Below are 23,884 nucleotides of genomic sequence, written 5' to 3' on the forward strand. Positions count from 1 at the left end.
AAGACACAGGTAATGCAGGTGTCTGTCTAATGATACTCATAGGATTACATAATGGCTTCCCTAAGCCTGTAATGGCACAGACATACATATACAATTCAATCCTATGCCTTAAAGCTAGTCACAGGACCAGGCATTGACTTCCCTCAGGCCTACAACAGCACAGGCATACATTTTCTGCTTAAGTTCTGTTTTTACATGTCTAGTGATGAACTCCATGTTGACCCAGCTCTGTTCACCTGAGCTCAGCATTTATTCTGCTTGCACATGTCTATTAATTAACCTTATGTTGATTCTGCTTACTACTTCTGGGAGAACAGTCTAGATACTGGAAAATCACCCATAGTCATGAATTTTCTCCTGCAAGACCTCAGTAAATGTTGCTCGCCAACCGGATCCTGACACAATGCATGTTAAAAAAAAAAGGTGGACTTTGTATTGTTTATTGCATTGGTTATAAACTGTACAGCGCAAACAAATAAGACATCTGAGAAAACAGGCATTGTGAATGCGGCTGAATGTTTTTTTTAATTTTATTTTACAGCAGAGGTATTACAAGGAATCCTGTCTATGAATGCTCTGTCTACACAGGCCCCTGAGCCTGTGTAGGGATGTGATTTGTTTTATCACTGAAGGAGTGGGGTGGGTCTTTTTGTTGTTGTTGATAAATGTTATTTGTGTATTGTATTTGATGCTGGTATTAATAGATTTAGATTTTTATTTATTTATTTTATTCCGTTCACTACCCGTACAGTAGGTGGCGACAATAAACCAATAGGTGTAGTCTGCCGTAAAAGAACAAGAGAAGCCTGCGTCATCACGTCATTTTGAAGGGAGAAAAAAAATAATGGCGGCTCTTGTTATGGGATGGGATAGTGCATGTATGAGATAAGTCTTCAAAACATTTTTGTGATAAATCTTTCCGAAAAAAAAAAACCAAGGTGTCAACGTAACAAGTCAGAATGGCTCACCGATACCTCCGCTTGTCAAGAGGAGGCAGGAATCTATTCAAAATGTTGTTGCCTCCAAACGTCAGAACAACTAACGTTAGCTGTGCACGACTGGTGAGTTGCAAGCTAGCTAACGACGTTACAACATCAAAACAAAACAGTGCTAGTCGATTCTTATTGAATGACAAGGCATTAAGAGTTTGTTTTGGGAATGTGCAGTCTTTACATGTCGTCTGTTTTTGTAGAAAAATCGAGATAGTGTCATAATCCAACATTATTTTGCCCAACAAAACAACCTGTCGTTCTAGCTAGTATAACAGGCCTGCGAATGACATTGCCGTTGTTCGATAACGCAGGACGAGATTACACATCATGAATTAAATTGTTATTTAACGTTAGCTAGTCAACTATCTCTTGCCAAATCAACGTTACAACATGTTTAGCTAGTTAGGTAACGTTATGTATGTACGTGTAGTGACTATTTTGCATTCGCCAATGTTAAAATACGGACTACGCCGGGTACGCACGCATGGTGATTGTGTGGAAAGATCACAAAGAGCTCTGAACGAATTAATTTAATTTGGGGACAGGTCGAAACGGAAATGAAACATTCATGGACATTTAGCTAGCTAACTTGCTGTTGGTAACTCATTTGTCCTGGGATATAAACATTGGGTTATTTTAATTGAAATGTACAAGGTCCTTTTTCTTGCTTGATCTTTTGTAGAATATCAACCCATTTTGAGTAACACACAAAAGCGTGTGTTCTCTACTCCTACAATTAATCCACAGATAAAAGGGGAAACCCAGTTAGGTAAAAAGTGATCTCTCCTAGTAAGGTTTATGTGGTGTTGGCAACCTGCTGGACTGTGGACCTCGTTCATCTTTAATTAAATCACCTAAGCGGGTTTATGCTCCTAAAAACCAATGAGGAGGCAGGACTTGCAGCGCATCAAACTTCTAAAATAGAACCAAGTTGATAGAACCAAGTTCTATTTTAGCGCCTGGCTATGCAGACACTCAAAAGCAATTTGGATGAAATTATTGAGTAATATGTATGTGTACATTTATTTTGCAACGTTTGCGCACGCAATGGAGCCAGTGTGGTCAGGATGTTGTTCAACTTTGACAGTAAAGTGAATGTTTAAGATTTCAGAGCGATCATTAAACTAGCTAATGATGCTTGAGTTTTTTTTTTTTTATCTCTACCAATTTTATGTTGTAGTGTTACTCTGAGAAATGACAGTAGGCAACGACAAAAAATGTAATGGAGCAATATTTCTGAAGTGTATTCCATGCCGTTTTCACATGCACTTGGTTTCTGTACGTAGTACTCAAGTAAAGACAAGTGTTTCCAAATCTTTTTTATTTTATTTATTTCATGGTATCCAATACGGACTCGGGAGAGGTGAAGGTCGAGAGCCGTTTGTCCTCGCAGCCGGCTGCGACAGAGCCTGGAATCGAACCAGGTTCTCTAGTGGCACAGCAACTGCGATGCAGTGCCTTAGACCACTGCGCCACTCGGGAGGCCCGTGTTTCTCAACTCTAACTATTCTACTACTACTACTACTACTACTACTACTACTACTACTACTACTACTACTACTACTACTACTACTACTACTACTACTACTACTACTACTGCTACTACTACTACTACTACTGCTACTACTACTACTGCTGCTACTACTACTACTGCTACTACTACTACTACTACTGCTACTACTACTACTGCTGCTACTACTACTACTACTACTACTGTTACTACTACTACTGCTGCTACTACTACTGCTGCTACTACTACTACTGTTACTACTGCTGCTACTACTACTACTACTACTACTACTACTACTACTACTACTACTACTACTGCTGCTACTACTACTACTACTACTACTACTACTACTACTACTACTACTTAAATACGCCAATGGTTTAAAAACTAGACCTAATTGAGCAGTTGAAAGTGTGCTGCTGTTTGAATCGATTAAAACATTTAAAAGGACGGTGATCCCCACGGATGGAGTTGAGGAAAAAGTGTGTTATTTAGTGCAACATTACCTTTTCCAAGCATTCTGGGTCTGTATAGCTCAGTTGATAGGGCATGGCACTTGCAACACCAGTGTTGTGGGTTAGAATCCCTGGATCATCCTTTCGTAAAATGAATGCATACATGACTAAGTAGCTTTGGATAAAAGCGTCTGCTAAATGACATATGTTTTGTTCATTGTCATCTTTCATTTTCAAGGTCTCCAGCCAAGCAGACAGCCAGATAGTACTTGAAAGAAGGACCCTGTTTGAACATGTGTTAGGTGCCTATCAAAGACTCTGCTCCAAACCACCAAAAGGTATGTACCTCAACGTTCACTGTATTCATCTAGCAGATTCCCATTCTCTCTGATTTATATATAACACACAGCCTTATGTATTTATGGGTCATTAAAATGAGAGGATACGCTTTTCATGCTCATTTATGATTTAGTTGATTTTGTGCTCTAAAGTTTGTTGTTCTTACTTCAGGATTTGAAAAATATTTCCCCAATGGTCCGAAGAATGCTCCGAAGAGCAGTGAGTCCAACCCAACCAATGGAGAAGCCAAAGGTAATTTTAACCGCTTACAAAATATACTTTCCTGCCCTATGTTGTTAGCTGGCTAAGACCTACTGAACACTACAGTGCATTCAGAAAGTATTCAGACCCCTTCCCTTTATCCACATTTTGTTACGTTTTAGCCATATTAAAATGTATTAAGTAAAAAACAGTCCTCATAAAAAACGAGGAGTATCCCATAATGACAAAGCGAAAACAGGTTTTTAGACATTTTTGCATATTCATTAATGTATTCAGACCCTTCGCTATGAGACTTGAAATTGAGCTCAGGTGCATCCTGTTTGCGTTGATCATCCTTGAGATGTTTCTACAACTTCATTGGAGTCCACCTGTGGTAAATTCAATGAATTGGACATGATTTGGAAAGGCACACACCTGTCTATATAAGGTCCCACAGGTGACAGTGCATGTCAGAGCAAATCTGGGGATGGGTATCTAAACATTTCTGCAGCATTGAAGGTCCCCAAGAACAGTGGCCTCCATTCTTAAATGGAAGAAGTTTGGAACCACCAACACTCTTCTTAGAGCTGGCTGCCTGGCCAAACTGAGCAACTGGGGGAGAAGGGCCTTGGTCAGGGAGGTGACCAATAACCTGATGGTCATGCTGACAGAGCTCCAGAGTTCCTCTGTGGAGATGGGAGAACCTTCCAGAAGGACAACCATCTCTGCAGCACTCCACCAATCAGGCCTTTATGGTAGAGTGGCCAGACGGAAGCCACTTCTCAGTAAAAGGCACATGACAGCCCGCTTGGAGTTTGCCAAAAGGCACCTAAAGACTCTCAGACCATGAGAAACAAGATTCTCTGGTCTGATGAAACCAAGATTGAACTCTTTGGCCTGAATGCCAAGTGTCACGTCTGGAGGAAACCTGGCACCATCCCTACGGTGAAGCATGGTGGTGGCAGCATCATGCTGTAGGGATGTTTTTCAGCGGCAGGGACTGGGAGACTAGTCAGGGTCAAGGGAAAGTACAGAGAGGTCCTTAATGAAAACCTGCTCCAGAGTGCTCAGGACCACAGACTTGGGAGGCAAAGGTTCACTTTCCAACAGGACAATGACTCTAAGCACACAGCCAAGACAATGCAGGAGTGGCGCCGGGACAAGTCTGTGTCCTTGAGTGGCCCAGCCAGAGCCCGGACTTGAACCCGATCGAACATCTCTGGAGAGACCTGAAAATGGCTGTGCAGCGACGCTTCCCATCCAACCTGACAGAGCTTGAGAGGATCTGCAGAGAAGAATGGGAGAAACTCAAGGCTGGTGTAGATTGAGGGTAGATTGAGGGTGAAAAAATAATTGAATCAATTTCAGAATAAGGCTGTAACGTAACAAAATGGTGAAAAAGTCAAGGGGTCTGAATTCTTTCCCAATGCACTGTATGTGGCGGTCAACAAAATGTTAACTTTTCCAGTGTTTAGATGAGGTATGTCATCATGTAAACGATATCTATGGAAGCCTCTGTGAACTACTGCACTACACCAATTCCATGTTCTAAACAGAGGGTTGACTTCGGTTTTAGGCTGAAAACTGTGTCTATCTGCCTTCTCAGAGGCCAAGCCAACTACCAATGCACAGAAGGCCACTGGTAGAGCTAGTGGAGGAGGAGGAGGAGGAGGTGGTGCCTCAGGCGGAGGAGGAAAAAGAGGAGGCAGGAAGGATGAGTCCCATTGGTATAGCCGGCTTCAAAAGGTGAGAATCAACACCTGAAACCTGGTCTGAAGTTGACTTAATGATTTGGGTATTTAGAGCATGCTAACCAAGGTCCTACCACTCCTACCATTATTTTTGCACTACTGTTAGCATCATGTCAATGTTAAACTGTTGTAAACAAAACCCAACTCCCAACAAGACAATATAGTGCACAGTACAAACAGAGCAAATGAGACAAAACGATACAATGAAATCGGTTGTTATTTCAAATTTTTCCGCAACGTGTTTATCCTTAGGGTGATGTGCCATGGGATGATAAGGAGTTTCGTATGTACTTCCTGAGTGGCGCTGCGTTTTGGACCATGGTTACGTACTTCTTTTTTTTACGGGAAGGAGGGAGAGAGGTCACTTGGAAAGACTTTGTCAATAACTACCTCTCGAAAGAAGTCGTAAGTATTCTATAAGTATCATTGATAGGAAAATGGTGTGTAATTTTTAACAATATGAAATCGTGTGTTTGGCTAGAGGTTAGATGTTCGTTTGCTTGATGTATGGACTGAATCTGATGATTTTGTCCACTGCTGTTGATCATCTCACATTCGGGGACTTGAATGGGGATTTTTCTTTTTCTCTCTAGGTTGACAGATTGGAGGTAATAAACAAGCGCTATGTGAAAGTGGTATTTACACCCGGAAAGACTCCAGTTGATGGAGTAAGTTAAATATTTGTACCCATAAACATTTTTTTCTTTTTATGCATGTGTTCTCTTCCTCACTTGTTAGAACAAAGGTAGTAATGAGTGGTTTGTATTTTCGTACCCAGCAATACGTGTGGTTTAACATCGGCAGCGTGGACACGTTTGAGCGGAACCTAGAGACAGCTCAGTATGAGATGGGTATCGAGGGGGAGAACCGTCTGCCAGTGGTGTATTCTGCTGAAAGCGACGGGTAAGTTGGACACCAAATGGACTGAAATGGGAAGAGATCACCTTGTTAAGAAAAGCTCCTTGTTCCTTTTCCGTTGGGAACACGGCCCAGCTCGGCCCAGCTCGGCCCAGCTCGGCCCAGCTCGGCCCAGCTCGGCCCAGCTCGGCCCAGCTCCCAGTAGCACATCTCTCTTCTCCCCTCAGGTCGTTCCTGCTCAGCATGCTGCCCACCGTGCTCATCATCGGCTTCCTGCTCTTCATGCTGCGACGGGGGCCAGCGGGAGCTGGCCGACCGGGCGGCCGGGGCATGGGCGGACTATTCAGTGTCAGCGAGACAACGGCCAAGGTGTTGCGCGATGAGATCGACGTGAAGTTCAAGGACGTGGCAGGCTGCGAGGAGGCCAAGCTGGAGATCATGGAGTTTGTCAACTTCCTCAAGAACCCCAAGCAGTACCAGGACCTGGGCGCCAAGATCCCCAAGGTGAGCCGGCAGGAGAGAACTTTGCTTATAAGCATAAACAATATGTATGAACAGTTTATATGAAAATTCCACTTAGCCTATCATAGAGCAATATAAAAATCATATATATATATATCTAAATCAGATCTCTTCAGGGGATAGGGGATAGTTTCTAGGAGTAAGTAAGCAATGAGCATGTTCCAGAGGGTCGATATGTTACAGCAGTCTACTGGGATGCACAGCATGACTGCAAAACCGACAACCTGGAACACCACCAAAGTCATACTCTTCTATGTCACAGGGGGCCATCCTGACGGGACCCCCTGGCACAGGGAAGACCCTGCTGGCCAAGGCCACCGCCGGAGAGGCCGACGTCCCCTTTATCACCGTAAACGGCTCAGAGTTCCTGGAGATGTTTGTGGGAGTGGGCCCCGCCAGGGTAAGTGACAACACTGTGGATCTTGGTGTCACAATATTTTGGGTTGATGGACATTTCTGATTGATTGCACAATGTATTGTTCATTTCACCATGTCAACCCTTCTTTTTTTTTCATCGAAGCTTAACTGTGTTGCAACGCTCTTTCATTTGAATATCCACCTGACAAAGGGAAAGGACAGCCATCTAATTCTTTCACATCTACTGTACATGAGGTGCCTCGCCCTGTCGAGCCCCGCCCAGTCAAGCCCCGCCCTGTCAGCCTTTGCCAAGTGGAGACCTGTCCTAATGTTCATACTCACAATTCTTGACAGTTGCGTCTTGCTCTCGATTGGAAGATTTCTGAACTAGGACTCCAGTTTAAAAGCAATATCAGTGATAGGCTTGGGCGGTATCCAGATTGTCATACCTGCATACCGACCTTTTATACCGTCCCAGTATATTGGGTGATACCGGCACTGAACACGAGGGGCGATTTTATTCATTTTTTTATCCGAAGGTTAGCAAGGCAAACAAGTACATGTAAAATACCATAGCGAATGCTAGCTAAATGCTAACAAACGCATGCGAACATTTTATACAGTCTTTTGCAAACTATTTGCAGGACAGACATCCAGCTCAAAGTTAAACAATTTTTTTTTTTTAAATTTCTGCATGCTTAAAACAAATATTAGACAGTATGGCTCTTGATCCAGGAGGGGAGTCTCTGCTGTTACCAATAGAGGAGTTTGATTGCAGGAAGCTAACCACTTAGCTCGATAACTAGGTACTGAGTTGGCAAACCAAATGCACAACTGCAGAGCGTCTAGCACATTTTTTAGAAAGTTAACTTATTAGTTCTAAGATATCTAGCTGGCAAACATTTAGTTGTGAATTCCATACTGTAACTAGATAACCTAGTGCGTGCTGCACAGTGGTGAGTGACTCCTAAGGCTCTGGTCTCTCGTCGTTGTGTACTTGTAAACAAGCAACATGTGACTGGGGACTACCGGTCAGCTTCTTAATGTAAAATAATGTGGCAGGTGAAATTAAGAATGCGATCTGCTTTATTTCCTAACGTATTGCACAAGTTGACTGCAGGTATTTACTTAATAAGAAGTAGCTACAAATATAAAAATCTATTAAACTTTAGAGAAATAGTTTCAACAATATTGAAAAACCATCCCGTGGCTATTTCCAAATACCCTGGTATATATGGTGTACCACTCAAGCCTATACACGGTGTAACGCCAAAGCCTAATGTACTCTGGGTTTTATTCTGTCCCTGCTTTGTGCTTTCCAGGTTCGAGATCTGTTTGTCATGGCCCGTAAGAACGCCCCTTGCATCCTCTTCATTGACGAGATTGACGCCGTTGGGCGCAAGCGAGGCAGAGGGAACTTTGGTGGCCAGAGCGAGCAGGAAAACACCCTCAACCAGCTGCTGGTCGAGATGGATGGTGTGTATTGCTCAGAGTCAAATTAACCAAGGCTCAGGGCAAAAATGTATACCGTAATTTCCGGACTATAAGCAGCAACTTTTTTCCCACGCTTTGAACCTCGCGGCTTAAACGATGATGCGGCTAGTATATGGATTTTCCCCACTTCCAAATGTATTTATTTAAAAAAAAAAAAAAACACATTCTGTGACGTGCTCAGTTTTTTGGCAGCATGAAGCTTTCATTAGACCAATGAAATTGCCGAACGGGCTAAGGTCAAACAACTTTTTTGTTAACTGTTTAGATTAAATCGAGCGCTCTCAAACTTCCCATCATTCTGATTACGGTAGTCATTTTGTCACCCTCATCATGGCAAAGACACAGAGAAATGCATATGATGCAGCTTTCAAGTTGAAGGCGTTTGATCTGTCTGTTGGAAAAGGAAATGGAGCTGCTGCACGGGAGCTTGGTCTTAATGAGTCGATGATAAGACGTTGGAAACAGCAGCGTGAGGAATTGACTCAGTGCAAAAAGACAACTAAAGCTTTCAGAGGGAAGAAAAGCAGATGGCCCGAACTAGAAAATGAACTTTATTTGGTAGTTTTTATTTTTGTTACAAGCCGTGTTTCGTTAGAGCCTGTGTAAAGTTCATTTGTTTCAATGTACCGGTAGGCACCTGCGGCTTATAGACATGTGTGGCTTATTTATGTTCAAAAGAATATATATTTTTTAAATTCAGTGGGTGCGGCTTATATTCAGGTGCGCTCAATAGTCCGGAATTTACGGTAGTTCATCAAATCCAGCCAAAATTTTGCAATGACTGGGGCAATAAATGCCCTAGCAAAATACGTAGTCCACTCATTTTGCGAGGTCTGTCTACACAGGCCACCGCAGTAGGGATGGACACGGTTATTTGAATATCCGAACATACTTTAGTATTCAATTACTTGGGAGAGTATTCATTTTTGAGAAAGAGAAAATGGAGAGTGAAGTGGGGAGATTTTATTCAATGCAAGAAGGGAATTAAAATGACGGAATTAAGCTGGCTACAATGATCAACCAACATGCAGGCTGTTTCATATGAATGGAGTTGTAGACATTGGACAGGGAGCACAGTAAAATGGCCTCAATTAGCCATGCTACCTGAGCTGGCTACCTGAGCTGGCTACCTGAGCTGGCTACCTGAGCTGGCTACCTGAGCTGGCTACCTGAGCTGGCTGCTGATTAAAATTATAATTAGACGAGTGTTTCCTGGTCCGGTAGACCCAAAGGGGTCCACATAGTTTTTTGTTTTTGCCCTAGCACTACACACCTGATTTCACTAATAAAAGGTTTGATAGTTGATTCAGTGTTTCCCCTGGTATTGGGCGTGGCCATTTGCACGTTCTCCAACCAACGTTTTTATCGGCCACAGAGACATTTTGCGGTTTAATGCTAATTTCCTGCAATTCTACACGTCTTTTCATGGGGCTGGGAGAATGTAATGTCATTTTTAAAGCTACTTTCCTGTAATTCTCTTTGTTAGTATGCTATCTGAGTGACTCAAACATTATAACGAAATAACTAGTGTGTATATGTATGTATGTATATATGTATGTGTGTGTGTGTGTGTTTATCTTTTCTACATACTTTAATGTACATCTAAAGATTGGTGTCTGTTTGGAAGCACACCACTGGTGGGAAAATGCACATTTTCTTGATGATTTTTAGAATATTCTGTCACCAGTTGGATGGGAACCTAGCTACTGACAACAGCTGGGCCCGCTGTTGCTAAATGAATATAGGGGAAACACTGATAATGGAATCAGGTGTGTGTGTTGCTAGGGTTAAAACTACAATATGCACCCCTTTGGGGTCGATCAGGATTAAGAAACACTGATTTAAACAGAATCCGTATGACACTACCTTTTTTCTTTGTTTCCAGGGTTCAACACAGCAACCAATGTAGTAGTGCTAGCCGGTACTAATAGACCTGACATCCTGGACCCTGCACTGATGAGGCCTGGACGTTTTGACAGACAGATTTACATTGGTACGAGCCCATTTAAAAAATAAATAAAAAGTTTTATCATATGCCCCCTGACTGCTAGGGTTTCCTCCAGTTCTGGATTTATATAGTTGTTGGATATGGTCAAATAAAATATGAATTCACTAATACAGGAAAATGAAAGTTGTACTATCTGTTATTGAACCACAGTGTAATGATGATCCTATTACCACAACATGTCACATATCATAACCTATCCAGGAGCCTGAAATTGTTTCGTTTTTAGTAGTAATTGGTCAACCTTTCGTTAATGCTAAAAGGAATAACTGACCAAGTTAGGAAACCGTGGAAAAGCTTTTGAACATTGGTAACATTGTTTTCGCAGGTCATCCTGACATTAAAGGCAGATCGTCCATATTTAAAGTGCACTTGAGGCCTTTGAAAATGGATGCAGAGATGGACAAAGAAGCTCTCGCCAGGAAAATGGCTGCCCTCACCCCAGGCTTCTCAGGTAGGTTTTTGAGGCACACTGGGGATGCCATTTTAGACAATGGTGTCAGAACCGCCATCATTGGGTTTATAGACCTAGTTAAAAGGATCACAAACTGTTACCATATGGTTGACAAGCCATATTCAGAATGTCATATACTGCATACCAGGGTTTAAGTTAGCTGGTAATAACCAGCTTTTGTCGATTCAAAAATGTATTAAAGCTGCAATATGTCACTTTTTGGGAGACCTGACCAAATCCACATAGAAACTTGAATTGTACATCTGTCATTCTCATTGAAATCAAGTCTAAGAAGTCGTAGATCTGTTCTACATGCACTATTGCTATGCTTCCTGTGCTTAAGTTTAGTTTTTTTGCGTCTTTTACTGCCTTTTACTTTTGGATTTGTACACCAGCTGAAAATACAGTATTTTTGGCTTATGGAAAAGATTTTTCATAGGGGTACAATGATTCTCTACACTGTACTTGCTTTTATTTATTTTTATTTTAGATAAACTGAACTATTAGAATTTTAGCAACCAGGAAATTGCGACGCGATTTCTGCACGGTACATCTTTTAAAAGCCTATAAATAAAGTTGTCGCAGGCCAAATTTTGCATATCATGGCATCCCGATTGCTCGCTTCAGCACCTTCCTCTCACTACTTGCGCGCTGATTTAGGTGCATGCTGCTGAGAGGGCAAGATTGGAGGAGTCTTGGGCTACTGTTGATTTAAGAGGATGGGATGCCTTTTTCATTGAAGTAAAATTAAAATTAGAGAGAGTGCCTACAGTGAAAAGCCCACAAGGGGAATTTCCTTAAAGATATGTTTTTAATACTGTAGTGAACAAAGATGGGAAGAATGTTGGCATGGCCAAATAAATTCAGGCTACTGTGTAACTCGCTATTCAGGTAGGATGCAATTTAACGTATTTATAATTTTGTATTACTGTATATTATTGTAGACCTATTTATTAATTAAAACCAGTCTTTAAATATGCACAACGTGTTTTGTTTCATTCTGTTGAGACAATTTCCTTGGCTAAATTAAGTTTAATCTGTTTTTTCTTTATTTTGTGCTCCGTATTTAGTTTAAGATGGGTTGTAAGTAGGCCTGTTGTAAAATAAATATTAACATATTACTGTCATTTGTTGGGTACGGTAGGCACTAGCCTTTCTTGGTAATTGCTGCAGTACAGCCTGTTCAATACTTTTGTGAAGGTTTATTTAACCATTTCGTAAATGTTTTGTTTCAATCTGAGCCATTTTCTTTGGCCAAATTTAAGTTCCAACTGTAATGTTTGCCGCAATATAATATCCTGCTCGTATTTTCCATATAAACAATGGCTTGACTCACCCTCATAAAGCTTCGAAACTTTTGTGAAGGTGTGGCTATTAGCCTTTTATACTGCAGTCCTATGGTATGAAGGCATTGCACAACGTCACACCAATTGACCAGTTGAACTTGAGGTGAAGAACAATGTTTTAGAGTTACGCCATAATCTTACAATATAATGCTGATCTTTATAAAAAAATTAAAAAAAGATTCGGATTTGAACATTTGCGAAGTAGCCTCCTTCTGTACACCTGTATCTGTATAACAGGCGCGGTAGCCTCCTTCTGTACACCTGTATCTGTATAACAGGCGCGGTAGCCTCCTTCTGTACACCTGTATAACAGGCACAATAGTCTGACAAAGATAATGAAATGTATGTCGGTGTCGTAGCATGCCGCAGACATATCTCTCTCTCTGGTGCTAGGCCTAAGCTTCTCTTCCTTTTTTATATTGTTAAATATGAATATCCTACAGTGGAATCCTAAGTCTGTATGCAATGCCCTGTTGCATTTAGTGTTCAAATCTCCGACAGCTGAACCGTGAGGTGGACAATTGTTATTTTAGGAAAGTAAAAACCAATAACACAATAGGCTATACATTTTGTAATGCTGCACATCGAAACACAAGGAATAGTGTTTTTGATAATGGCTGTTTTTTAAGGACACGTAATTATCTGTTTATTGTTTTGCGCTGGCTGCGTGGGTGGACGCCCTAGTTGGTGCATTACAGATCCAATGCATATGGATGGCCAGTAAAGTGCTCAAATGTCAGTTAAATAAAAATGTTCCCGGTCACTTGTCCGGCGAAAACCCTGCTGCTTATACATACTGTATAATGTTGCATTTTCCCTGTACATTTTCATATTGATACTTGTACACAGAAACAAAATATGAATTTGTGAGGTCTTTCTTACAATGCTGATATAGATATATTTTTTGCCTTTCAATTTTAATAGGCTCGTTGAAAACTGCTCTGGATGAGGCTTAACTATAAAAAAAAAAATAATATCAATTTAAATTCTGTTTTGTTAGGTGCTGATATTGCCAATGTGTGCAATGAAGCCGCGCTGATTGCTGCTCGCCACCTAGCGGACTCAATTAACCAGAAGCACTTTGAGCAGGCCATCGAACGCGTGATCGGAGGTGAGCACAAGCGCATACATATACAAATGAACACATACTGATTTTGCTACATACCGTATTAAGCCACTCGGTCTCCCAAGTGGGGCAGCGGTATAATGGCACTGAATCTCAGTGCTAGAGGTGTCACTACAGACCCTGGTTCAATTCCAGGCTGTATCACAACCGGCCGTGATCGGGAGTCCCGTAGGGAGGCGCACAATTGGCCCAGCTCCGTCATTGTAAATAAGAATATGTTCTTAACTGACTTGCCTAGTTTAAAAAAAACAAAAAACAAACATTTATTTTTATTTTTGCCCCTTTTTCGTGGTATCCAATTGGTAGTAACAGTCTTGTCTCATCGCTGCATCTCCCATACGTACTCGGGAGAAGTGAAGGTCAAGAGCCGTGCGTGTTCCGATGCACAACCCAGCCAAGCTGCACTACTTCTTGACACAATGCCCACTTAACCCCGAAGCCAGCCGCACCAATGTGTCGGAGGAAACACTGTACAACTAGACCGTGTCAGCGTGCGCCAGGTCCGCCACAGGAGTCGCTAGAGCGCGATGGGACAAGAACATCCCTGCCGGCCAAACCCTCCCCTAACTACGCTGGGCCAATTGTGCGCCGCCCCATGTGTCTCCTGGTTGCGGCCGGCTGCAACAGAGCCTGAACCAGGATCTCTTGTGGCACAGCTACCACTGCGATGCAGTGCCTTAGACCACTGTGCGACTCGGGAGGCCCGACTTGCCTAGTTAAATAAAATAAAAATGTGTAACATGTATTGGCTACTTACAAGCTGTGTTGTCAAGACCAGCAAACCATAGAGATGCAAGGAGCTCCAATATGACTTCTCTGTCAATTGTAATGTGATTTATTAAATTTCACTTGAAATTTATTCAACTGAAAGTATATAATGTATTCTAATCTATATGATCTAATTGAACTAGTGTGGCTTGATACATCGACTGGACTTTTTACACAGCAACAAAGATCTTTTTTGTGTACTAGCCTTCGCTGTGGCTCAGTTGGTAGAGCATGGTGTTTGCAACGCCAGCATGGTGTGTGCAACGCCAGGGTTGTGGATTCGATTCCCACGGGGGGGCCAGTACACAAAAAAAAAATAATTGTATGAAATGTATGCATTCACTACTGTAAGTCGCTCTGGATAAGAGTGTCTGCTAAATGACTAAATGTAAACGTCATTGATTACTCACTCCTTCTGTTCTACCTCCTTCATTCATTTTCCATATGAATTGGGTACCTTCTTTGTCATGCAGATTGTTTCGAAAGTCACACGGGTATGTCAACTACTTTCTGTTGTTGAATGTACAGGTCTGGAGAAGAAGACTCAGGTCCTGCAGCCTGAGGAGAAAAAGACTGTAGCTTACCACGAGGCAGGGCACGCTGTGGCAGGCTGGTACCTGGAGCACGCTGACCCTCTGCTCAAGGTATATTCTAGTCACTACCAATATACTACCTGCCTCTCTATACTGGTAGATCCTAGTCACTACCAATATTCTACCTGCCTCTCTCTACTGGTAGATCCTAGTCACTACCAATATTCTACCTGCCTCTCTCTACTGGTAGATTCTAGTCACTACCAATATTCTACCTGCCTCTCTCTATACTGGTAGATCCTAGTCACTACCGATATTCTACCTGCCTCTCTATACTAGTAGATCCTAGTCACTACCAATATTCTACCTGCCTCTCTACTGGTAGATCCTAGTCACTACCAATATTCTACCTGCCTCTCTATACTGGTCATTGTTTTGACCCAGTCGTTAATGCTAATAATTCTATTCATGCGATGTTACTATGCTAAACAAATCATTATCATGTAGCTAGCTAGCAGAGATTAAATGAGGATGAGTGACAAGAACTTGAATAAATAATGATTTCATTAATATACAATAGGCTGCACTGTGCTGGTTAATGAATGAGTGGAGTTCTGAGTGTTTACGGTTTCCATGATTTATTACTCATTTTACGTTCATTGTTGGGCTACTGGCATGGGAGATATGATACATTGTTGCTCAGGTTGTAGGTAGATCTACATTCAACTGCCAACTGTTGCAAACCAAATGGTGGCGTGGACAAATAATGTGTAGATGCTTGCCCCCGAGAGAGATGAAGTTTATGAATTCCCTGCCTGGGCTGCGGGACAGTGGAATTATGACATTTAATACATGTTATTTTGCGGGAGTTGTTGTCCAACCAATCAACATCCAGAATCCAAACACCCCGTTTTATAATATTTACGCTATACTGGCTGGCTTTGCTGAGTTTGATGGTCTTAACCATGCATCCTTAGAAAAAGTGTTATGTTAATATTGGTGGCTTTGTAAAACATCAGTTTGACTAGCTCTAGAGAATATATGCATACTTTGCAAGATATTAAGGGATAGTTCACGGTTTTTGGCATTTTAACCCGTATCAGCCAGATTTAATACTGGGTGACCAATAACTACCAGGCTCAACTTACCTCTGACATTTTGTCCTCTCCAGGTATCTATCATCCCCAGAGGCAAAGGGTTAGGCTATGCCCAGTACCTGCCTAAGGAGCAGTACCTATACACCAAGGAGCAGCTGCTGGACAGGATGTGCATGACACTGGGTGGCCGCGTGTCTGAGGAGATCTTCTTTGGCCGCATCACCACGGGGGCCCAGGACGACCTCAGGAAGGTCACCCAGAGTGCGTACGCCCAGGTCTGTCCCCGTCACCACCACCACCAGATTTATTTGCGTTTCTCTTTGTGTTTCACAGGGCTAGTACACAATGGGTTTATGATTGGGTAAGACGGTTGTACTAATCTCATGAAGGTGTGTGTGTGTGTGTCACATTCCAGTTATTTGTTGTTGTTGAAGTAGAATGGATTATCATATGACATTTTGCATTTTGAGACAGTAATGAAATGAGAGAAATGCATTCAAGTGGGAGAGTCGAGGGGAGGACATGAGGATTGAACTCGAGTTTCCGGTGGGGAGAAGCATACTGTCACGAGAATTTTCAATCCCAGTGATGATAACTAACAATCATTTAAGCTTTGACTAATTCCCCGAGGTTTGTAAGACCCTGGGTTTAATAATAATTAGGCAAAGTCTCAGATTCTGCAAAAGGTTCGTAGTTTATTCAGAGGAGTCAAAAATACATACACCGTCATTTTATAACTCTCACCCCCCACCTACACGCGTGGGCGCGCACACACACACACACTTATCACTTTTCTACCAGCCTAAGCTTCCCTAGGTTAGAGAGGCCTTGGAAGGGGCCTCTTTCCTGTTGTCCTTTGTTTTCTCAACTCTCACATTACTACATAGTAACACAATGGTCTAGTCACACACACATTATGGAATTATGACTCTTAACACATTTCATACAATTATATGATTTCAGGGTGGAATCCTTTAGTCATTACTTTAAACATATAAATTCCTTTATCACATACACTGAGTGTACAAAACATTAGGAACACCTGGTCTTTCCATGATATAGACTGACCAGGTGAAAAGCTATGATCTCTTATTGACGTCACTTGTTAAATCCACTTCAATCAGTGTAGATGAAGAGGAGACATGTTAAAGAAAGATTATATGTGTATGTGTGCCATTCAGAGGGTGAATGGGCAAGACAACATTTTTAAGTGCCTTTGAACAGGGTATGCTAGTAGGTGTCAGGCGCACCGGTTTGAGAGTGTGAAGAACTACAACGTTACTGGGTTTTTCACGTTCAACAGTTTCCTTGTGTGTGTCAAGAATGGTCCACCAACCCTGGTCTTTTGGGTTGTGAACATGTACCCAGACCATGGTGCCTGCACACATTATATATATTTGTTTAATTAATTGAATATACAGATAATCTCAGTCTGTGGTATTAGGACATTCCAATAAAGTGTTACTCTGTTTCTACACCATTGTTTTTACAGATCGTGCAGTTTGGCATGAATGACAAGGTGGGCCAGGTGTCCTTCGACTTGCCCCGGCAGGGAGAGATGACCCTTGAGAAGCCCTACAGCGAGGCCACGGCGCGCCTCATCGACACGGAGGTACGCAATCTCATCCGAGAGGCGTACGAGCGTACCCACACCCTACTAGCTGAGAAGAAAGGCGACGTGGAGAAGGTACGTGTGGGAGCAGGTGTGGTGGTAGGACATAAAAAACACTTACTCGTAGGCTTACACTGTCTCACACAGACACACAAGTAAAACTTACGCCAAATGTAATAATAATGGTTGCCTGGTCAGGTGGCGCAGCGTCTGCTGGAGAAGGAGGTGCTGGACAAGAAGGACATGGTGGAGCTCCTGGGGCTACGGCCGTTCGCTGAGAAGTCCACCTACGAGGAGTTTGTTGAGGGCACGGGGGGCATGGATGAGGACACATCCCTGCCTGAGGGCCTCAAGGACTGGAACAAGGAGCGCGACAAGGAGGAAAGCACCGAGGAACAGGTGGCCCGACAGATCTCCGGAGGGATGCCCTTCTAACGGGGACTGCTTGGCCTCACCGAGAGTTGTTGTTTTAGTATGAGGCTGTACTGAGATTAGAACAGGTTGGTGGAAGGACGTCAGTAAGCCCCACCTAAACGTTACCTGACTGAACCATGCCCAGGATCCCTCTGATTGGTCAGTTGCATCCTTTGCAATGGTCTGGGGGATGAAACATTCTGAACGTTGCAGATAAAAAATGTCATACAGGAGTTAAAAGTTCTGTCATGGTTAGAGTAAACAAAATATATCAAATCTTGTGGGGGGGGGGGGGTTATTAATTTGGGTTAAGAAGACACTAAGCCACACATCTAAAACTAAAAACTATGTAGAAAATATAATAGACCCATTTTTTTTTTATAACTTATGTTTCTGGCCCTCAAAATTGATTTTGACTAACAAATCGGTCATAATAAAAAATTAAAAAATCTGTGCAGCCCTCAGTTGAATTTCAAAATCCCAATGTGGCCCTTGAGCCAAAAAGTTTTGCCGCCAAATCTAAGATCGACTTAAATTGCAGTCATGATTTTTTTTTTGGGGGGGGGGGGTTTAAACCTGTCATTAATAAAGCTATTTATTCCCTATTCAACATGGAGGAATAATCTTATCTGTTCACCACCAGAATATTTCAGCAGAGTTGAGCAGTTGGAAATCCCACTCATCGCTCACGGAGCGGCGTCACTGCTCTGGCGATCATCATCCTTTCTCCCGCTCCACCCAAAAAAAAATCGCTCGGCACTCGAAGGAGAAAAAAAAAACTGCCGCTCCAAATTCGCTGTATTTGTTTAGTTTAAAACAAGAATTTAAGTTATATCATCTTCTTTTGTGACTATGTACCATTTTTGTTTTGAAGTAGGCTATCATAACAAGCTTCAACATTTCAACAACATGTCATAGGCTACTGAACCAGGACCTACCTGATGATATGCGGCCGCTGTGTTAAAATAAAAAAAATATGTGTTTCTCTTGATGATCAGGTAGGCTACTTCAGTTGTAACTGTGGCTGCTCACATTTTACAGTTGATGGACAACTTTAACACTGTTACATGGAATCCTTTTTTTTTTTTTTTTTTACAATAGCCTTTATAAAAATCTAAACGTCTCTGTTGCTGCTACATGAGCTCATTTGTTGTCTTGCCATCAATTACACAGGCTGTGAACTATTTCTTAGTCGACTCATATCAACATCTCTGAGCATTAGTAGTGGAGGTAGGCTAAATAAATACACAAGAATAGGCCTAATTTAAAATAACAGTGGTGAAGGACATTTTTTTTAAATGCTGCCCAGAGCTCGTGGCTGAGCGGTACCGGAGCAAAATTGGGGAGAGCGAGAGAGAAGGCCCCGACCGTCTCTTTTTTTTTCTTTTTTCTTTTTTAGGTTCGATCCAGCCAAATTACGCACGTTCTACTCCTCCCTCCACTCTGCTCACATCCTGTTTTACAAAGTACATTTCTGTCTAGATGTTCTGTAACTCCACCCAGCCTGAACAGGACCCAGAGAGACTGACTATAGTGCCCTTTTCCAGGGATTGGATGGGAGCACTGCCCTTGATCTTCATGCCTTTAAGGCCCCCTTGAGTATAAGGCATGATGAGTGGGGCTTTAGAAGAGTGGGAGGGGAGACTAAGTTTTTTTAGATACTTCACAACCCAGCCAGTATTTAACTATGGATTACTTCAATGACCAAAAAAAATCTAAAATCCGTCTGGCTTTGTAAAGAACGTTCACAGAAGTGTAGCTTGGGGTTGTTTCCTTGTTTTTGAAAAGAGGATTGTACATGAGATGTCAAAGCCAAGGTTGCTGTATAGATTTTGAGTAGATAGCAAAATTACTGAAATATTCCAGTAGTACATGAAATGTAGAAGAACAAATGATGTTCCGGAAATAAAGATATTATGCTTGCAACTTCCCCCCCATTAATCTTTACTGTGAAGTGGAGTCAAACTCAAACTAATTGAAATATGTGAAGATTAATATTTATTCGTACAGAAAAAATTGACCAGGGTGATGAGTGAGTGATTTAAAAACATGCAATGGAAACCAAGGTTAGAACAGGTAAATGACAAAGTAAACGCACTGAATAAACACGACAATGCAGAAAGATACCGCATACACACACACACACACTTCGTACTGTACACACTGGGGGGGGGGGACACAAACTTATACATCACTGAGACCTGCCAACCTGCACGCAATCTGAGGTAAAAGTACACTGGTTTGAAAAACAACCCTAAAATATGTAAAACATTATGCTTCTAGTTGGTTGGCACAATTTTGTTTTTTGACTCAACCGTTTGAAGTTGGAGCTGAGCCCCCCCCCTCCCCCCTCCCGTAGTCGTAGCACAGACAGAAGGGGAAACCCAGACATGTCATGGGCTATAAAGCTGAAACATCTGTTTTAGATTTGTTTTCTCACCACCATATATGGTAGTGAGCCGAAATCCAGTTGTGTTAGTGGGAGAAGATGGAACTAGGTCAAACGGGGCCGACAATCGGGCAAATTTTTCTCATCAATGAAACATCTGATCTCAAAGTTATATTCCCAAAAACTAGAATCTGTTACGAACACGATGCATTACGTTTCGTAGACTTCATGCTTTGCCAAATTTTTTTTTAACATTTTATTTATTTTTTGATATGTTTGCAAATGAAATACAGAAATATCTAAATTACGTTATGTATTCACACCCCTGAGTCAAAGCATGTTAGAATCACCTTTGGCAGCGATTACAGCTGTGAGTCCTTATGGATAAGTCTCGGCCCTTCCCACACCTGGATTGTACAATATTTACCCTTTTTATTATTACAAAAATTCTTCAAGCTCTGTCAAGTTGGTTGTTGACCATTATTAGACAGCCACTTTCAAGTCTTCCTATAGATTTCCAAGACACTATTAAATCAAAACTCATAACTAGACCATTCGGGAACTTTCAATGTTGTCTTGGTAAGCATCTCCAGTGTATATTTGGCCTTGTGTTTTGGCTTATTGTCATGCTGAAAGGTGAATTTGTCTCGGTGTCTGTTGGAAAGCAGACAGAACCAGGTTTTCCGCTTGGATTTTGCCTCTGCTTAGCTCTATTCCATATATTTTATCATAAACTCCCACGTCTTGACGACGACGAGCATAGCTGTAACATGATGCAGCCACCACCATGCTTGAAAAAATGAAGAGTTGTACTTAGTGATGTGTTAGATTTGCCCCAAACATAGCGCTTTGAATTCAAGACAAAGTACATTTCTTTGCCACATTTTTTTGTCCAGATTTAATTCAGTGCCTTATTGCAAACAGGATGGATGTTTTACGATATTTGTATTCGGTACAGGCTTCCTTTTCACTCTGTCAATTAGTTTCACACCCATTAAACTATGTCACCATTGGCCTCATGGTGAAATCCCTGAGTGGGTTTCCTTCCTCCCCGGCAACTGAGTTAGGAAGGAGGCCTGTGTCTTTGTAGTGACTGGGTGTATTGATACACCATCCAATGTGTAAATAATATCTTCACCATGCACAAAGGGATAATCAATGGCTGCGTTTTTTTTTTTTTTTTTCTATTACACATCTGCCAATAGGTTCCCATCTTTGAGGCTTTGGAAAATCTCCTTGGTCTTTGTGGTTGAATCTGTGTGAAATTCACTGCTTGATTGAGGGACCTTACAATCATCTGTATGTGTTGGGGTAGAGATGAGGTAGGTGGTCATTCAAAAATCACGTTAAAGACTATTATTGCACAGAGTCAGTCCATGCTACTTGTTAAGCACATTTTTCCTCCTGGATTTATTCAGGCTTGCCATAAAAGGGTTGAATACTTGACTCAAGACATTTCAGCTTTTTATTAATTTGTGAAAATGTCTATTATGGGGGGGGGGGGGGGGTGTGTGTGTGTGTGTAGGCCAGTGACACACTCAATGTAATCCATTTTAAATTCAGGCTGTAAGAAAATGTGTAAAATTTCAAGGGGTGTCTAGTTCCTTTAGACACTGTAAATCCTAGATATGTAACCTGATGGATTAGGTCAGGGATGGACGTGTGGCACATTCATATAAGCCTAGTTCAGTTGTTTCGTATTTCAAATAGCCTGCAGTAAGCTAAACTACTACCTTGCATTCAGTAATTTTAATTATTCCGAATTTTCTCCCCAAACAAAATTTTAAGCCAGTTTTATATTTTCACAAGACTATCCACATGAACACCACCTATTAATTAGAATATTCAGACTCCTAAATATTTACCTACAAAAATGTAAGCTCGTTGACACCACCTCCATTTCATTTAGGATCAAACTGTGTTGGGTACAATGTTTGATATAATTTAAGACTCTTCCGTTTCAGGAAGTGGCCATTGGTAGCCAACATGTTGAGGGGGAAGTTGACTGCCTCCTCCTGGACTTCCTGTCTACCCAACCTTAGGCCTACAGCAGCACCACATTGTCAGAAAATCCTAGGGAGAGCATGATTGTACATTTTTGAAACATATTTCTAGTTAGCTACTGAAGAGCAGCTAATTACCAAGTACCCATAAGTCTGTAGCATACCATTCCTATTGAGGCAGTCTTCTGCAAAACAATCACGGGTGTCGCATGGGGGTGCTACCGCTGAGCTGAAGTGGTACTCCTAGAAATTAAGGTTGGCAGGTCTGCATCACATCATATGTACCTCAGTGCTGCTTGTAATCATCAAATGCAAAAAAAAATATTCAGAGCTATAAAAGTAATACAAATATTGGTGAACACTTCTCCAGCAATGTTCATGAACGCCAAAAGCTATCCATATTTATGCCACCACAGTGCAATGCATATATAGACATAGTCGTGTCTGTTGTTTTTTGTTGTTGGTGTGTGCCGTTGGACATCTGGAATATTATCAATAATCAGCCAAGACAGCCTTGTTATTGTCGCTCAAACTCTCACTGTAGGGTTATCTAATGTTATGTAATGTGTACATTTTGTATTTTGCTCTATTGTAAAAAAAAAAAAAAAAATGTTTGACGCAGTGTGAACATGACAATTATATACTGAACAAAAATATAAACGCAACGTGTGAAGTATTGGTCCCATGTTTCAGCTGAAATAAAATATCCCACAAATGTTCTATACGTACATATTTCTCTCAAATTTTGAGCACAAATTTGTTTACATCCCTGTTAGTGAGCATTTCTCCTTTAGCCAAGATAATCCATCCACCTGACAGGTGTGGCATATCAAGAAGCTGATTAAATAGCATGATCATTAGAGGTGCACCTTGTATTGGGGACAAAAGGCCACTCTAAAATGTGCAGTTTCGTTACAATGCCACAGATGACTCAAGTTTTGACGGAGTGTGCAATTGGCATGTTGACTGCAGGAATGTCAACCAGAGTTGTTGCCATGTTAATTTCTCTTCCATAAGCCACCAACATTGTTTTAGAGAATTTGGCAGTATGTCTAATCGGCTGCACAACCGCAGACCACGTTTAACCACGCCAGCCCAGGACCTCCACATCCGACGACTTCACCTGGGGGATCGTCTGAGACCAGCCACGCCGACAGCTGATGAAACTGTAGGTTTGAACAACCGTAGAATTTCTACACAAACTGTCTCAGGGACGCTCATCGTCCTCACCAGGGTTTTGACCTGACTGCAGTTCGACGTTGTAACCGACTTCAGTGGGTTATGTGTCACGCTGCATGAGGCAAATGGTGGTCACATCTGATACTGACTGGTTTTCTGATCCACACCCCTACCTTTTTTTTAAGGTATCTGTGACCAACAGTTACATATCTTTATTCCCAGTCATGTGAAAGCCATAGATTTATATTTTTGTTCAGTATATTTAATCACATGCAACAATTTTGAAGATTTTACCGAGTTACAGTTCATATAAGGAAATCAATTAATTGAAATAAATGCATTAGGCCCTAATCTATGGATTTCACATGACTGGGAATACAGATATGCATCTGTTGGTCACAGATACCATTTAAAAAAGGTAGGGGCGTGGATCAGAAAACCAGTCCGTATATTGTGTGACCACCATTTGCTTCATGCAG

General features: G+C 41.7%; 1 protein-coding gene across 1 annotated transcript; it reads left to right on the forward strand.

Moving 5' to 3' along the window:
* The first annotated feature begins 672 nt into the window (after positions 1-672).
* LOC115170164 (AFG3-like protein 2) lies at positions 673-22,528 on the forward strand. The gene is made up of 17 exons (XM_029726513.1): positions 673-1,061; positions 3,196-3,295; positions 3,468-3,548; positions 5,104-5,243; positions 5,501-5,653; positions 5,842-5,916; positions 6,027-6,151; positions 6,334-6,610; positions 6,891-7,028; positions 8,308-8,461; positions 10,365-10,472; positions 10,813-10,938; positions 13,285-13,395; positions 14,707-14,822; positions 15,883-16,083; positions 17,301-17,495; positions 17,619-22,528. Exons 1-17 carry the CDS (start codon positions 960-962, stop codon positions 17,853-17,855), a joined length of 2,439 nt encoding a protein of 812 aa, XP_029582373.1. The 5' UTR covers positions 673-959; the 3' UTR covers positions 17,856-22,528.
* Positions 22,529-23,884: the final 1,356 nt, after the last annotated feature.

This window comes from Salmo trutta, chromosome 31 (assembly GCF_901001165.1).
Source record: "Salmo trutta chromosome 31, fSalTru1.1, whole genome shotgun sequence".
NCBI classification, from domain to species: Eukaryota; Metazoa; Chordata; class Actinopteri; order Salmoniformes; family Salmonidae; genus Salmo; species Salmo trutta.